The sequence below is a fragment of the Lepidochelys olivacea genome (genome assembly GCF_965140295.1).
Source record: "Lepidochelys olivacea isolate rLepOli2 genome assembly, chromosome: 2".
Lineage (NCBI taxonomy): Eukaryota > Metazoa > Chordata > Testudines > Cheloniidae > Lepidochelys > Lepidochelys olivacea.
This window is the reverse complement of record NC_140412.1, coordinates 184,690,251-184,707,475: the sequence shown is the minus strand read 5'-3', so window position 1 is coordinate 184,707,475 and position 17,225 is coordinate 184,690,251. Positions and strand designations below refer to the sequence as shown.

Genomic DNA, 17,225 nt, shown 5'->3' with positions numbered 1-17,225 from the left:
ACTCCAGCTCCTATTGGTGCTGTCTGCTGAATTCTAAATTGTAGTTACTGACTAGCTAGTACTCTGACACCCTCAGCTGACAGCAACAACTGCACTAGCAAACCTGATGTGCCAGTTATCTTACAGCTCCACAAGGGAATGAATATGCTGGCATAGCTACAGCCGCAGTGACGTATTCTTGGGCTGAGAGGTGTATGGTAATTGATGTCTTAAAAGTACTGGTACCTGGGCGGCCACTATCATGCCAGGCAAGGTGCAGAGGCTCACTTCACACAGTGAAATCCTTTACAGAAGATGATGTGATTACAAAGCACAAATACTTTGAGAGAGGCTTGCTGAGTTACACTTTATGGGCACTGATACTCTTTAAGGTGCTAACATAGCAGCAGATCAGAGTTTATATTTTACTTCAGGCTCTTAGATTTATTCCTGGAGCTCTTAAACTGTTCGTGCCACTCAAGACAAAACATACCATGGCACTATCTAAGGTATCTGTAGTTTGAGGAAAAAGAAAAGGAGTACTTGTGGCACCTTAGAGACTAACCAATTTATTTGAGCATGAGCTTTCGTGAGCTACAGCTCACTTCATCGGATGCATACTGTGGAAACTGCAGAAGACATTATATACACAGAGACCACGAAACAATACCTCCTCCCATCCCACTCTCCTGCTGGTAATTGCTTATCTAAAGTGATCATCAAGTTTGAGGGGAGATGCAGGGGAAGAAAATAGCTAGGCTTTCAAAAATCAATACCCAAAGTAGGTAAACATGCTGGAGATACAGAAGAACAGAATTGCCAAGTCCTAAAAATGCTCTGGAACTCTAAATGCAACTCTAAATGCTAGACTTAGTCCAAGGCAAAAGGTTTTTGTATTAAATTATGGACATGCTCTACAACTTGGGATAGGCACCAGGAAAACTGAAAGAAATGCATAAAACCAAACCAAAAATAAAATTATTCTATAGAATTACATTATTATCGCAAAGTGAGATTTAATATGAGATCAGATTTTTATTTCACAACTAAGTGAACAACATTATAACATCACCACCATCTTTTCAGACCCACATTTTAAAAATAATTATCTTCTCACCAAATTTCATAAGGGACAGATTAATTCACTGAAGATACATATTGCTATTACAGACCAATGTTCTATTTTCTAATTAATTAAAAAAGCAAAAACCAAAACCCCACAAACAAAAACCATGGTAAACAGGTCACATTCTGAAACACAGTATGTACTAGAAACAAACACTAAGAGCCTCAACATTTGGTAACTGAAGTACTTAACAAGCGCATAAAGTAGTTAATGCTGTAAAATGACACTTAAATTAACAAATATTTTTAAAATAGTATAACTTTAATTTGTCAGCATTCTTTTAATACAGAGAACGTTAGATCTTGGGTTTGGCATGTATAGTACACCCTCACACTTCCCTACTATTTCATTAATTATACAATATATGCCTAATACACAAGAGCGAAAACTAAAGTTATTTCAAATATGCCTATCACTCTATTACTTAGGCACCACTACTATGAAATATTTTCATCATATTGAATGCACATGATTATCTATATTTTTAAAGAACTTATAAAGAGACTAACTATCCATTACATACATTTACACAAATCTGTTATCTAGTTTCAAGAGATTTTCTACGTTGCAGTAAATACTGTACAACGGAGGGATGAATTCCTTTCTTTAGGAGTCATTAAATGTAATTTTGTAACCACTAAAAACACAACTCTTCAAATTAATCAACTAGATTACTTCCCCTCAATATTTCCTGCTCTTGGCAACAGAAACCAGAGCTTGAATTGTGACACACTATTATGAACGCATTGCACCATATCACAAACATTTACTAAAAGTATCAACCACTATATCAAACCTCCTTTTTGTTTCTCTCCTCCTCCATAAGCTCTACTTATAATAAATACCTGTTCAGCAATGTGTCCTATCAAATTACAAGTTTCTCAAGAGGCTGTATCTAGTAATGTTCAGACAACAAGTTGCACATTAATTGTGAGTTATGCTTTTGCTGTTTATTTTTAAGACCTTTGTCATACCCAAAACTCAGTGAGTTCGCTTCCTATCTGAATCACACTTTCCAAACTTCACGTTAAAACACTATGTCATCTTCTATATATTGGCTAAAGAGAGAATCATGATGAAAATGAATTCTTTCCTTTGAAGCAATTCCATGGATTGATCTAGAATGGACACCACCACTATTTTGCCTGATGCCCCTTTCACAGAACTTTCCTCAGTCCTCATACTTAACTACTCCCAGATCCAGCTCAAGAACATTGTCAGACCTTGCACTGTCAGTGAGCTTCTCTCAATTCCTGTTAATTCTGCACTCTCTTTCTGAAAGAGAATTATACGATCCCCAAGTGATACCTTGTATTTCTATAGCACCTTAAATCAGTTCTGACATCATGCAACTAGCCAGTGACGCATTAGGGAGACAATACTGTTACCGATGTATCCGATGAAGTGAGCTGTAGCTCACAAAAGCTTACGCTCAAATAAATTTGTTAGTCTCTAAGGTGCCACAAATACTCCTTTTCTTTTTGAGGATACAGACTAACACAGCTGCTACTCTTCAACTGTTAGCTCAAAAGACATTTTAATTTTTTATGTATTTACAGGCACAGTAGACAGTAAAAAATAAAAATAGCAGCTAGGAAGTGATTTAACTTACCTCCTCACAGGAGAGTTAGAGATTTAAGACAGTCTCCCAAAATGCTGGAAACTAAGCCCTGCTCCCTTAGGAAAATGAAGCCAATCATATTCATCTCTTCAACCCAACCATGTGTTGTTAAAGGTGTACCCAAAATAATTCCTCAATCAGATTAGATTGAAGATATCAAAAGATCTATACTTCTCCTCTCAAACTTTGAGAATCAGTGAAATACTGGAAATGTCAACAATGCTAACTACCATCATTTAAATGAATGGGGTACCCATACATCAGACCTTTCATTCCAGGCTCTCTGCAAATACAGGCAGACACTATTGCGTCAATTACACTGTGGTCACATTTTTAAGGTTTTCCATAACAGCTAAACAGCACTCCTTTTCAAATGAAAGCAGAGACCCCAAAGAACAACAGAGAAGCCTGTCTGAACCCCTGCAATAGCCCTTTTTGCCCACCCTAGGGGGGCAAAGTCAGCACTTTGGAAAACCATGAACCCTGCAGGGTGTGTTGGTAAAGTGCATTGAAATACTCATCTCAGAGGTGCTGCATAGAAGGATTCCGTACTCAGTTTATTAGAGAAAGCAATAAATTTCAACAGTGGTAGTAATTTAATCCCAGCACGGTCAACACTGAGGACAGTATCTCTTGGACAGGGCATTGCCTCCTTCTCACCGCACCTGTGAAACCATCAGTGGGCATGGGGCAACTGAATAGCACGTGGGGAATCCCACACAATAAATATACATGAGATATATGCAGTATACATACATACCAACACCCCATATATAAATCCACATACCATATACATCTACAATACATAAATACTCAAATTTATTGCAGGCTGCAGTGGGGGTATTTGAATATTTGCCCTCTTTTTCCTCTCAGGTTTTCAATTACCACCCCGCTTCCGTCGCAGGATCGGGGTCCCTCCCAACCCTTCGCCTCCCCCACAGGAGCGGGGTCCCTCTCTCCCCCCCACCCCCGTCCCCATTTCTCCTCGTGACCTGCAGGGTCACGAGCTGCGGGTCCCTTACCGAGGACAATCCACTGCAGGTCTCCAGCGCCGGGAGACGCCTGACACCCACCCCGTGAGCCGAGCACCTCGCTGGTCCCGGCTCCAGGCTATTGCCCACAGGAGCCCAGGGGAAGCGGGAGGTCCGGAACCCACAGCGAGGAGCCGCCCTGGGTGAGCGCGGTGCTGCCGGGCGGGGCACCCCGGGCCCCTGGCAAGGAGCTGCTCTTTCCGAGCAGGAGACAAGAGAGAGAGCGGCGATGCCCAGGCCCCCGCGCCGGCAGCTACAGCCACATCGCCAGGCCACGAGAACAGCGGTTATTTTCAAATCGGTCTCAGGGTTCCATGGGCGGGGGGAGCGCGCGGCGGCGGCGGCGGCGGCTACGGGGCTGCGCCGGCGGCAAAACAGCAGCGCCGCGGCTGTAGCGGCTGAAGAGGCTCTGTACGTCCCACCGCGCGCGCGCACATGCGCGCCGAGCTCCACTCACGACTGTCCCCAGGGGCGGGGCGGCGCGGCGCCACTCCCGGCTACAGGGCGCGGACGCATGCGCACAAGCAGCCGGGCGAGGGGCAGGCTTTCATAGGCGGAGCTGCGCCCTCGGCTCGGCTTCTCGGGAGGGAGCCTGGGCCGAGCCTGCTTGCCCCTGCGGAGCAGGGTGCAGCTTCTGACTCGGACTCTGCTCCCGCCGGCTGCGCTGAGTGCACTAGGAGCCGGCTGAGGTGTGGTTGCTCAGCCGTGGAGGAGACGATTGGCAGCGTGAATCGCTGTGGCCTCTTTGACAAAAGTCAGTCACTTGTCGTTAAATGCAGTGGTGTGGGGCTAAGGGGTTTTCTCTCCCTTTCCACGTGACCGGCCCGCGCTGGAAGAACTGGGCGCTGGGCGGAGACCGGCGTTTTTAGGAGGAGGCACACCCAGCTTGGGGCCACCTTCGTGTGTTTTCCCTCCGCCCCTGTCCCAGGGTACCGAAGGAGAGTGACGCTCTTGGCAGCCGCCTGTCAAAACGTCCTTGTCACCGCCACTCGGCCAGCTGCTCCTTGAAAGGGGCAGCAGGATCCGCCAGCCCGGGAGGGCTCTGTTACACTCCCGCTGACCCGGGAGATGCGGGGACAGGCGGCGCCAGCCCCCCCCCCCCATTAGTCATTAGTATCCGCACTCGACGAGGTGAGTCAAAACTGTGGCAGGCAGAGGGAGGTTCGTAAGTTTTTTCTGCCCTGCGAGGTTGAACAAAGTGATCTGGATTGTCATAATCTTTCCCCCCAGGGAACAACGTACCCCCAGCCTCAATCAAGGCTTTATCCCCTCACCTCGCCCTGCAAAATTGATTCAGCCTTGGTGTTCTCACTTCCAACTTCCCTTTATTTCACTGCCCAAACCGTGAATTCTTTTTCTTCTAAATAGCACCCCTTCACAAGAGCACTGACAGTTTTGGGGATGTTTGTGACATTTCTTGGGGCACCCAGGGCTGAGAGTCACCTTGTTACTACCTGCCTCCAGCATGAGGGAATCTTGATTGTCTTAGCTGAGTGTTAGCTCCCTACCACAACCAGACTGTCAAGCACTCTCCTATGGACCAGGCCCTCCTTTTGCCTTGCGGGTGGACAAAAGGTACACCCCAGCCCTGAGTCCCTTCAACGTAGCTCCCTGTAGTATATAGCTCCTGATCACTTGATACCCACAAAAATCCCAAATCCTCTATTCTCTAAGGAACAGTGTATAACAGTTTACACTCCTGCTCCTGTATTAGGCACAGCACTTGAGTTTAACTATAAAACAAAAATAATTTTTTTTAAAAGCATGAGAGATGGGAACAAATTGTTACATATAAATCATCATCATAACAGGTCTTCTAAAACCTAAGCTTAACTAACAAGTTGTCCTCCTGTTTATAGAAGCTTGTCTCACCCAAAGTTCATGCCAGCATTTTCAGCCAAGCCTGGTTGAGATCCCTTTCTTGTAAAGCAAGCCCATTGTCAGTTTACTTCCTAGGTGAAGGATGCTAGTGCCTCTTTTTGCACCCCCAAATATATCAGAACAGATCTTTGATGTTCACCTCAAGATAGGGTCTCCCTCCCTGCCCCGCCTGCTGTTTATGTCATTCTATTAGTTTCTTTAGCTCTTCATTAGCATTTGACTTAGCATGCTAATAGCCTCTTGTTGTATATTATACAGTACATATTGGTCCCCCAGCCTTTATCTGGAGGAGTTTGGCTCAAGCCACTCTACTGTTTTGACCTACACACCTAGAGAACATAATCTGCAGTATATAAACATAAGTCCTCACATGTTCTCCATAATACTTCTCACAATGGTTATGTGACACAGGCTTGCAGCAGAGACCATACATGACATTATTTTGGTGAACCCAGGGGATTCCTGTACAGTTAGACACCCTCATTGCCCTCTGCCAGTTGGCATTCAGAGGTTCTTGGGTCACAGTGCTGATGTATGGGTAAAGGTCCCTCATTTGTATTTACATCATATAACAGTTTGCAGAGGCCCCAGACAAGAGTGGAGTGGAGCTCCATTGTGCTAGGTACTATACAAACATATATACAAAGATATGTGCCAAAGAGTTTACTTATCTAATATGACATCTAGGTGGTGGGAGGAAAAGGAACAGAATCAAATATATACCATTTTTATATATGCATAGGGCCTGATCCAACACCCATTGAAGTTAATGGGAATCTTTCTGTCCATTTTAATGGGCTTTGGAGGAGGTCCATACACACTTACAGGCTGTTTTCGTTCCTGTAAATAGGTAAAGTATCTACTGTCCTCATCTGCACTTCAGCTTATCAATAACTGGCCAATTTCTCATAGGCATCAGACAGATCTGAGGAGAGATCTGGAGAAAGGATAGTGGAATCTAATGGATCAGTTCAGTGAGGGCATGCCATGTGTAAGGGCCAGTGTGGAAAAAAGGCATGGGTGAAAACGTGAGGAATGAGTAAGTAAATTAAGTGGCCGTCCTAATGATAAGGCCTCGGTTACAAATACCTCCAAAGCCCTCAGTAGAAACATAATCCTGTACCACTGGGGGAAAAAACAAACAAAACCAAGAGTAGAATGAGGAAGGGGACAGAGTGAAAGAACTTTGGCAGTGACAAAGTCAATATTTGCCAACCCTTAAATCTGCCCTCAGCTGTTACGATCCTAATTCAGAAAGTGAGACTTTGTTATAGAGGAGACAACTTTCACACATACTTAAAGAGTAACCTCCTTAGAAGTTTTGCTAGTGTTTCATACTTTTTCTTTGATAATTAAAGATATTCAGGTTTAAGGAAAAAATGGCCTGATCCTGTCCCACCCTCATTCCTCACTTGATCATGTAGTGCAATCATCATGCTTTACTTGTAATATGTTAATTTTTGTGGTAATAGATGGTGATCTCACTGCAGGGTGAAGCAGAAAATGTTGATGCACGGTCAAAAAGGCACTCTCAAACACGAAGTAAAAGCAAGAGAGAAAGTGACTGATCTTGCAAATGATAAGTAATCTCTTGTTTGGAGTTGATTCCTATAAAAAAATTCACCTACTGATTTTGTGGAATTTATGATTGTTTAGTGGGAGTCTTCATAAAAAAATATTAGGAGCATTTTGGTTTGGTTTAGCTGGTGACAGCAACCTTCTAACTTCTATAATATCCTTTTTAATACGAGTTCTTCCTAGCTCTGTTTGGGCTGGCTATGTGGAATCTTCTGAAATGTTCTAGCTTTGTGTGGGATGGCTTCTCTGGCGACATACTGCTAGATGTAGGAAAAAAGTTTTCATTTGTGTTTGTACATTTTTTTATGATGAAGTATTGGGATTTGCGTAATGTTGTTCTCTTCATATCATAGGCAGCACATTTTTCTTTAATGATGCAGTCAAGAGACTCCCCACTTGAGAGCAGACATGAATTTTTGTGGTTTAAAAGGGGCATTTGTTTACTTTTCTGAGAAGCAATACACTGTATCGTATGCAAACATTCTGCAGCGGTATGACATGCAACAATACCAATTCATAATACAATCTCACTGATAGGTGGCTCAATAGCCACCTTTCTAACAAACATTTAATTAGAAGCATGCAAATGAAAAGATCATGTTTGACTCTCTGTTTTGAAAGGACTGAAATAACTGTACAGAGAATGGTCAGTCTGTAAAGCCTTTCAAATTGCCACTTAAGTAGCTTCCAATATTACTGAATTATCAATTTTTCCCCACTAAAAACTGCTGGATGCTCATGCTTAATTGTATGCGGTGTTTAATGTTGCCTGTCATTCTTGTGGTAATTTGAAAGGTGGCTCTCTAGAGAAATAGGTACAAGAAGCTGTATGACCCCCTGGGAGAAATGGGGTTCAGCAAAATTCTGAACACTTTCTAAAATATGTTGACTTTTTCACAGAAAGAATTCCAGACACTGGAAGGATTTTTTGAGAGTGTGTGTCATATTCTAAGTTTCTTTTGTCATCTCATTTAGTAAAAAACTCAAGACAGACAGACAATAAACTCGCAGGTCAAACAGCATATCAATTTCTCTCTCTCCCCCTCCCCTTTTTTTTTAATTAGAGATTTTCAAAGTGAACACATGTCCAATTAAGGCCTTGTCTACACTAAACATTTTTTCTTGAAATTTCCTACTGTATATACTATTGTTTCATCTCCACTGGTGAGAATTTGAATGTAGACCAATTGCCAGCCGCTGCTGGTGTTTTGAACTATCACATCATCTAGACCTGTGCTGAACAGCACTAGATAACACAGTGGTGGCTCATCTACACTAGCACTCTCATTTTTGCTACTGCCAGTCGAAACATTTTAAGTTTAAAAAAAAACTAATGTACAAACAGCTAAAAAATACATTTGGAACAAAAACATCCATATGCAATTCTACCACTACATGTATGTGAAGGGCCTAGCTGTGACCCTAAGAACTGCCTGTGGGAGGAAGCTATACTGAACTGCTTTGTTCTGTTTAAGCATTTAAAGGGTGAAATCTGCATTCTGCTTAAACAGAAGATCACACTGGGAAACATATCCTGTAGGAATCTTGTAATTTGATTAGTGGGAACAGTTTCAGTTATGGCTTGGTGTCTGCTTCCTGCAATAAAGTTCTGATCTGATGTGTACCATTTTAAAAAAAGACTTTCACAGTGAAGCAATTTTGAATAGAGAGTGCATACAAAGAAATATATTTGCCTGGGGTTTGTTTGCTATTAATCAAAATACTTGATTTTGGATGAGGGTTCTCTGTCCCCCTCACTTTGGCAGTTCTCTTCTTGCAGTGACGCTTTAGCTCGGAGTTCTGATGCTATAATTTATTGATGAGAAAGTTATTGTGACATCACACATTCACTATTATTGGCTAAATTCATCCTTCATGTAACTGCATTCCTTTCCCCCTTTTGTGTCCTCCCACTCTTGTCTCTGCCTTCTTCTTCCCCTATGCATGAAACAAACTTACAATCCAGTCTGTCAGGCCTCCTTTTCTCTTCATTTTAACTCTTCTAAACACTTCTTCAGTCAGACCCACCCACAAACAGTAAACCACATCAAATGCCTTCTGAAACAACATTACACGAGTAAAACAAGGGAAGCAGTAAGGAAGGGGGAATAGGAGAATACAGAGATTGCTTTCTCCCCTGGGTCTCCCAGCACATTTTATCTATATCACCTTTTACATTGGAAATTCCTCAGGGCTGAGATTATCTTAATAAAAATATGATCTGGTATAGCATAGCAGTCACACTTACTATCATGGAGGGGTGTGTTGAAAATCTCTTATTATCATAGTGACTAGGAGGCCTAGTTATAGACCAAGACCATATTGTGCTATGTGCTGTACAAACACAGAGAAAAAGACAGTCCTTCCCCCAAAGAGCTTATATCTAAGACAAGAAACAACAGATGGCTGCAGACAGGAGAGTACATTCTTACTGAAGCCTTCTGGATAGATCATTGGTAGGGCCCTACCAAATTCACAGCCAAGAAAAACACATCACGGACTGTGAAATCTGGTCTTTTGTGTACTTTTATCCTATATTATACAGATTTCACGGGGGAGACCAACATTTCTCCAGTTGGGGATTCGGACCAAAACGGGAGTTGCAGGGTGGTCGCAAGTTATTTTAGGTGTGTGAGTGGGTCCCAGTATTGCTACCCTTACTTCTGCGGTGCCTTCACAGCTGGGCAGCTGGAGAGTGGCGGCTGCTTACTGAGAGCCCAGCTCTGCAGGCAGCAGCGCAGAAGTAAGGAGGCAATACCACACCATGCCATCCTTATCTCTGTGCTGCTGCTAGCTGCAGCTCTGACTTCAGAGGTGGGATCCCAGCCAGCAGCTGCCACTCTCCTGCTGCCGAGGTCTGAAGGCAGTGCCAATGCCAGCAGCAGCACAGAAGTAAGGTTAGCAATACCGCAACTCTCCCTACAATAACCTTGCGACCCCCCACCACCACTCCTTTTTGAGTCAGGACCCCTACAATTACAACACCGTGACATTTCAGATTTAAATAGCTAAAATCATGAAATTTTCTATTTTTAAAACCCTATGACCTTGAAATTGAACAAAATGGACTGTGAATGTGGTAGGGCCCTAATCACTGAAGAGTATGAAGTGACTGTTGGAGGCGATTACATACAAGGTGAAAAGTTGTGATCAAGATATTATAGCTGTAAAATAAAATGATAGACCAAATACTGGAAGAGGCATGCAGCCTGGTATCTGAAAGTCAAAAGCTGTTCTTTCTAGCTTGTGTGTCAACAGTAAGAGATTTTGTAATTGCTACTTAGTTAACAATTTTATTGATGACACATGAGTCAAAATAGAATCCAATTTACTGTTCCATAACAAATCTCTAAGGAATAAGTCTCAAATGAGTCTGCAGGACTAGCAGGAGTGAAAAGCAGTAACAGCTTATTTTTTTCTCAGAATGAAGCAGACTTGTCTAAACACACAGATCTTTTGAGTATGTACATGATTTTTATTTCATACTTACTTTTCAGACCATAATCACACTTATGTAGGAATTTTATTACAACACAGTTTAACCTGGCTTCTCAGTACAAGTGGGTTTTAGAATTTATTGCAAGTCTAGTGGATCTTGTTATTAGAGATAGCCTAGCCCCATAAATGAATGTAAGCCCAGTGTAATATGACTATATTTTAGTCTTATAATATTATATAAGCCCAAATAATATAAATTACTTCCACCCAGTGATGGTGTACCCACAGAGCACTCGTAAGTAAACTAATAATCGGCACACATGTAAGATATAGTTACTGTTTCTTTGAATCCCTCCTTTTTGTATCTTACAAATCGACTACTGCTGTACAATTCTCCTCAAGAAATAAGTCAGAAATGCACACACTGTTTGCTTAACAAAATACTCTCAACCAACTTAATTTACTGCCTTTTGATTTCAGTGGAGCCTCCCTCACATACTCCAGCAGTGAATCTGGTTGTCTCATGTATTTCATTTTATAAACAAAATAAATCAAATAGCTTTTAAAGGTGTAAAATTCACCTTAGACAAGAGGATATGTTGGTTTCCCATTAAATATATTGTCCAGATTACTCAACCTGACTGCTGCATGTTGTTTCTTGCCACTCATCTGTGCTTTGTCTCCTTCTCACATTGCATACATCTGACATTAATTTACAGCAGATTCCCTGGAGGTAAGGTAGATACTTCATTTATACATTTGGTGTTAAATTATAGGAGCAAAGCTACAGTAAAATATTTTAAATTTATCAGGGATTGAAATGCATTTCCCTTGTGAGAAATATTAAACCTGAAAACTCCCAGAGTCCAAATTGGTTGCATCTTCCTAACACGCTTGGCCATTCTTCATGCCATAACCATTAGCACAGGTTCAGATGCTTATGGGACTGATTTTCACATTATCAGTAAAGCCAACTTAAACTGTGAAAACTCAGCACACCTGAAAAATCTAATTTAATGCCCCACTCCTACTAAGAGGTATGTAGGAGTTTGAGCATATGAGTAATTCTGTTGATTTCAACTAAACTATGCACATGTTAGAAGTTAAGCATATGTCAAAGTCCTTGCAGGTCAGGGGCTTTAGAAGGTAACATTTACTAATAGGGTACATAGGCCAAGGTCTAAGACAACAGCAGTATTGTCAACCCATTATTTTAATACATGTCTTGCAACATTTGGTATTATCTGACAGCCCCAGCTGTTGAAATTATGTGAAGATAAGAACTGTAACTTTTTTTTTACTTAGGATGTTTCTATCCTTCATGCTTTCAGAGAATTGCTGGAAAACATGACCCGAAAGACTGAAACACCAGAAGTCAAATAAAAAGGCCCCAAAATAGTTATAAATAGATCTCACTATTTTTTATCCAGTCTCTTGATTTTGGGAGCCTGAACCATGATTTTTGAATGCTAGGGATTGTCACTATTTTAATAGCAAACAAATGTCAACTTTTAGAGGTCAAGAGGAAAAAAAAGTGATACACATGATTTTTCCTAACACTTTTCCCCGTTCCATTTATATTTAAAGGGACTTTCAACTTAAGATAAATTTCTCTGTAAAATTTTACCTACTGAAGTTAATGTGATATGTTAACCTATAATGGTAAACAAAAAGAGAAAACATTTATTTTTTTCAGTTTGCTTACAGTGTTGTGAAATATGCATAGTCATTTTCACTGTTTATTGAGGGGCTTACCCCAACTACAGGGAAGAGAAGAATTTTTAGAAAACTAGGAAAGTATAAAAATACAAGAAGTTTTGGTAGAGGGACTCGAAACCGTGTCTAGTACGTGAAAATACTTTAAGCAATTTTTATTGACTAGCTTTCAAGTTGACAGTTTCCCTTTAACTCAACTGAGTATTGAATTATAGTGCCGCAGTAACAGCTTACTTGGACTTTTGTATCCAATGAATTTGTGTATATATTTCAAGTTGTATCTGTTTGTGAAATTCTCCACCCCTAAACTGGAAAGTATAAAAAATGTGAGGGCAAGTTTTTACATTCCTCTGCTTAAAGTGTAGCTGTACTCTAAAGAATGACTTATTTAAATTGCATGTGGGGTTGCATGTCTATCTTCTCAATTATTCATGTATCAAATGTTTTGTCTTTAAGATGTTTTTTCTACGTGCCAGCCATGTAAACAGAGTCTGGGTTTTGAGCGGTAAAGTGCATTTTTTTCTATCTCATGCATCAGCATTAATAAGAGGCCAAATTATGTCCTAAATTACATACATGCATTACCATTGTTTTAAAATCTATGGTCTCACTGACACCTATGCCATTCCATTGAAGTTGTATATGTGTAACTGGTTGAAACTTTTAGAAAAAAAGTCTGATGGTGCAAGAAAAAGGAGCTTAGGGTTTTTTGTAGTTGTGTGACAATATTTTTGCGGATTTTTATTCTTAAAGCCAACACAAGTCAGCAGATCTGACTCAGCATATACAGTGAGGTTTTACTATGTTTAGTATGATTCTGCTCTGAAAAGTGGCTATGCAAAAATGACACTCTTATTCAAACTTGCTTTCTTTTTCAAAGATCTTCTAACTTTAGTGATACATTTTTAATGCTTTTTACTCTGGTTAGCACTGCAGAACCAGCACAATTAAGCCTTGGTCTACACTAGGAGTTGAGGTCAAATTTAGCAGCGTTAAATCGATTTAACCCTGCACCCATCCACAGGACGAAGCCCTTTTTTCCGACTTAAAGGGCTCTTAAAATTGATTTCCTTACTCCACCCCCAACTAAGGGTTAGCGTTGAAATCAGCCTTGCCGGGTCGAATTTGGGGTACTGAGGACACAATTAGACAGTATTGGCCTCCGGAAGCTATCCCAGAGTGCTCCATTGTGACCGCTCTGGACAGCACTCTCAACTCAGATGCACTGGCCACGTAGACAGGAAAAGGCCCGCGAACTTTTGAATTTCAGTTTCCTGTTTGGCCAGCATGGCAAGCTGCAGGTGACCGTGCAGAGCTCATCAGCAGAGGTGACCATGCAGAGCTCATCAGCAGAGGTGACCATGATGGAGTCCCAGGATTGCAAAAGAGCTCCAGCGTGGACCGAACGGGAGGTACGGGATTTGATCGCTGTATGGGGAGAGGAATCCGTCCGATCAGAACTCCGTTCCAGTTTTCGAAATGCCAAAATATTTCTCAAAATCTCCCAGGGCATGAAGGACAGAGGCCATAACAGGGACCCGAAGCAGTGCCGTGTGAAACTTAAGGAGCTGCGGCAAGCCTACCAGAAAACCAGAGAGGCAAACGGCCGCTTCGGGTCAGAGCCCCAAACATGCCACTATTATGATGAGCTGCATGCCATTTTAGGGGGTTCAGCCACCACTACCCCAGCCGTGTTGTTTGACTCCTTCAATGGAGATGGAGGCAACATAGAAGCAGGTTTTGAGGACGAGGAAGATAGCTCACAGCAAGCAAGCGGAGAAACCAGTTTTCCCAACAGCCAGGAACTGTTTCTCACCCTGGACCTGGAGCCAGTACCCCCCGAACCCACCCAAGGCTGCCTCCCAGACCCGCCAGGCCGAGAAGGGACCTCTGGTGAGTGTACCTTTTAAAATACTATAAATGGTTTAAAAGCAAGCATGTTTAATAATTAATTTGCCCTGGCATTTGCACCTCTCCTGGATGTGCTCCCAAAGCCTTTGCAAAAGGTTTCTGGGGAGGGCAGCCTTTTCTGTCCACCATGATAGGACACTTTACCACTCCAGGCCAGTAGCACGTACTTGGGAATCATTGTAGAACAAATTCCCCTATTTCCCCTTGTTTTTTTCTGCCCCCACCCCCCCGACGTTCTGGTTAAACTTGGATTTATGCTGGAAATGGCCCACCTTGATTATCATGCACATTGTAAGGAGAGTGGTCAGTTTGGATGAGCTATTGCCAGCAGGAGAGTGAGTTTGTGTGTGTATGGGGGTGGGGGGGTGAGAAAACCTGCATTTGTGCTGGAAATGGCCCACCTTGATTATCATGCACATTGTAGGGAGAGTGGTTGCTTTGGATGAGCTATTACCAGCAGGAGAGTGAGTTTGTGGGGAGGGGGCGGGGGGGCGGAGGGTGAGAAAACCTGGATTTGTGCTGGAAATGGCCCAACTTGATGATCACTTTAGATAAGCTATTACCAGTAGGAGAGTGGGGTGGGAGGAGGTATTGTTTCATGGTCTCTGTGTATATAATGTCTTCTGCCGTTTCCACAGTATGCATCCGATGAAGTGAGCTGTAGCTCACGAAAGCTCATGCTCAGATAAATTGGTTAGTCTCTAAGGTGCCACAAGTACTCCTTTTCTTTTTGCGAATACAGACTAACACGGCTGTTACTCTGAAACCTGTCGTAGAACAAAGCATTGCAGTGTATATTTGCTGGCGTTCAAACAACATCCGTTCTTTATCTCTCTGTGTCATCCTCAGGAGAGTGATATCATTCATGGTTACCTGGTTGAAATAGGGTGCTTTTCTTAAGGGGACATTCAGAGGTGCCCGTTCCTGCTGGGCTGTTTGCCTGTGGCTGAACAGAAATGTTCCCCGCTGTTAGCCACGGGGAGGGGGAAGGTATGAGGAGCTAGCCACGCAGTCGGGGGGGGGAGGCAAAATGCAACCTTGGCACGAAAGCACATGTGCTATGTATGTAATGTTAACAGCAAGGTTTACCATGAAAGAGTGTACCCATTGTTTTATAAAATGTGTCTTTTTAAATACCACTGTCCCTTTTTTTTCCTCCACCAGCTGCATGTGTTTCAAGGATCACAGGATCTTCTCCTTCCCAGAGGCTAGCGAAGATTAGAAGGCGAAAAAAATGCACTCATGAAGAAATGTTCTCTGAGCTCAAAGGATTCAATGCTGAGGCTGCTGGAGGATCAAACTAATATGCTCCAGCATATGGCTGAGCTGCAGAAAAGGCAGCTAGAGCACAGACCGCCGCTACAACCCCTGTGTAACTAACCGCCCTCCTCTCCAAGTTCCTTAGCCTCCTCACCCAGACGCCCAAGAATGTGGTGTGGGGGCCTCCGGCCACCCAGCTACTCCACCTCAGAGGATTGCCCAAGCAACAGAAGGCTGGCATTCAATAAGTTTTGAACTTTTAAAGTGTTGTGTGGCCTTGTCCTTCCCTCCTCCAGCTCCCCTCTTCCACCTCCCCTCCTGGGCTACATTGGTAGTTATCCCCCTATTTGTGTGATGAATTAATAAAGAATGCATGAATGTGAAGCAACAATGACTTTATTGCCTCTGCAAGCGGTGATCGAAGGGAGGAGGGGAGGGTGGTTAGCTTACAGGGAAGTAGAGTGAACCAAGGGGTGGGCGGTATCATCAAGGAGAAACAAACAGAACTTTCACACCGTAGCCTGGCCAGTCATGAAACTGGTTTTCAAAGCTTCTCTGATGTGCATTGCGCCCTCCTGTGCTCTTTTAACCGCTCTGGTGTCTGGCTGTGTGTAACCAGCTGCCAGGCGATTTGCCTCAACCTCCCACCCTGCCATAAACGTCTCCCCCTTACTCTCACAGAGATTGTGGAGCACACAACAAGCAGCAATAACAATGGGAATATTGGTTTCGCTGAGGTCTAACCGAGTCAGTAAACTGCGCCAGCGTGCTTTTAAATGTCCAAATGCACATTCTACCACCATTCTGCACTTGGTCAGCCTGTAGTTGAACAGCTCCTGACTACTGTCCAGGCTGCCTGTATATGGCTTCATGAGCCATGGCATTAAAGAGTAGGCTGGGTCCCCAAGGATAACTATAGGCATTTCAACATCCCCAACGGTTATTTTCTGGTCTGGGAATAACGTCCCTTCCTGCAGCTTTTGAAACAGACCAGAGTTCCTGAAGATGCGAGCGTCATGTACCTTTCCCGGCCATCCCACGTTGATGTTGGTGAAATGTTCCTTGTGATCCACCAGTGCTTGCAGCACTGTTGAAAAGTACCCCTTGAGGTTTATGTACTCACCAGCTTGGTGCTCCAGTGCCAAGATAGGGAAATGGGTTCCGTCTATGGTCCCACCACAGTTAGGGAATCCCATTGCAGCAAAGCCGTCCACTATGACCTGCACATTTCCCAGGGTCACTACCCTTGATATCAGCAGATCTTTGATTGCGTTGGCTACTTGCATCACAGCAGCCCCCACAGTAGATTTGCCCACTCCAAATTGATTCCCGACTGACCGGTAGATGTCTGGCGTTGCAAGCTTCCACAGGGCTATTGCCGCTCGCTTCTCAACTGTGAGGGCTGCTCTCATCTTGGTATTCTTGCTCCTCAGGGCAGGGGAAAGCAAGTCACAAAGTTCCATGAAAGTGCCCTTATGCATGCGAAAGTTTTGCAGCCACTGGGAATCGTCCCAGACCTGCAACACTGTGTGGTCCCACCAGTCTGTGCTGGTTTCCCGGTCCCAGAATCGGTATTCCACGCCATGAACTTGCCCCATTAGCACCATGATGCGCACATTACCAGGGTCCGTGCTTGGACACAGACTTCTCTCAATGTCCTCATCACTCTTGTCACTGCGCTGAT

General features: G+C 43.2%; 2 protein-coding genes across 7 annotated transcripts in view; one reads left to right on the top strand and one right to left on the bottom strand.

The window, feature by feature from the left end:
- LRRFIP2 (LRR binding FLII interacting protein 2) overlaps nucleotides 1-4,222 on the bottom strand; it is a 140,746-nt gene extending 136,524 nt beyond the window's left edge. For 2 of the 5 annotated variants that reach the window (XM_084620168.1, XM_084620169.1), the window contains exon 1: nucleotides 3,749-4,215. The gene's annotated coding sequence lies outside the window, so the exon portion shown is untranslated. Of the gene's footprint in view, nucleotides 1-3,748 lie in introns of all 5 variants that reach the window. The other 3 variants (XM_084620172.1, XM_084620170.1, XM_084620171.1) reach the window with 3 other exon arrangements.
- A 2,212-nt stretch (nucleotides 4,223-6,434) lies between these two features.
- On the top strand, nucleotides 6,435-15,879 carry LOC311516720 (myb/SANT-like DNA-binding domain-containing protein 2). 2 transcript variants are annotated; one of them, XM_084621069.1, is made up of 3 exons: nucleotides 6,435-6,488; nucleotides 13,657-14,263; nucleotides 15,446-15,879. In XM_084621069.1, the coding sequence occupies exons 2-3, from the start codon at nucleotides 13,705-13,707 to the stop codon at nucleotides 15,583-15,585; spliced, it is 699 nt and encodes a 232-aa protein (XP_084477195.1). In that variant the 5' UTR covers nucleotides 6,435-6,488; nucleotides 13,657-13,704; the 3' UTR covers nucleotides 15,586-15,879. The 2 variants fall into 2 exon arrangements, with proteins under 2 accessions (XP_084477195.1, XP_084477194.1); XM_084621068.1 differs by lacking the exon at nucleotides 6,435-6,488 and having other exon boundaries at nucleotides 13,316-14,263.
- Nucleotides 15,880-17,225: the final 1,346 nt, after the last annotated feature.

What these genes read in the sequence shown, in the direction of transcription:
- LOC311516720 (XM_084621068.1), top strand. Translation starts at nt 13,591, where the DNA reads ATGCACTGGCCACGTAGACAGGAAAAGGCCCGCGAACTTTTGAATTTC. An exon ending in AGGCCGAGAAGGGACCTCTG is followed by an intron (nt 14,264 to 15,445) that starts GTGAGTGTACCT and finishes TTCCTCCACCAG; the next exon opens with CTGCATGTGTTTCAAGGATC.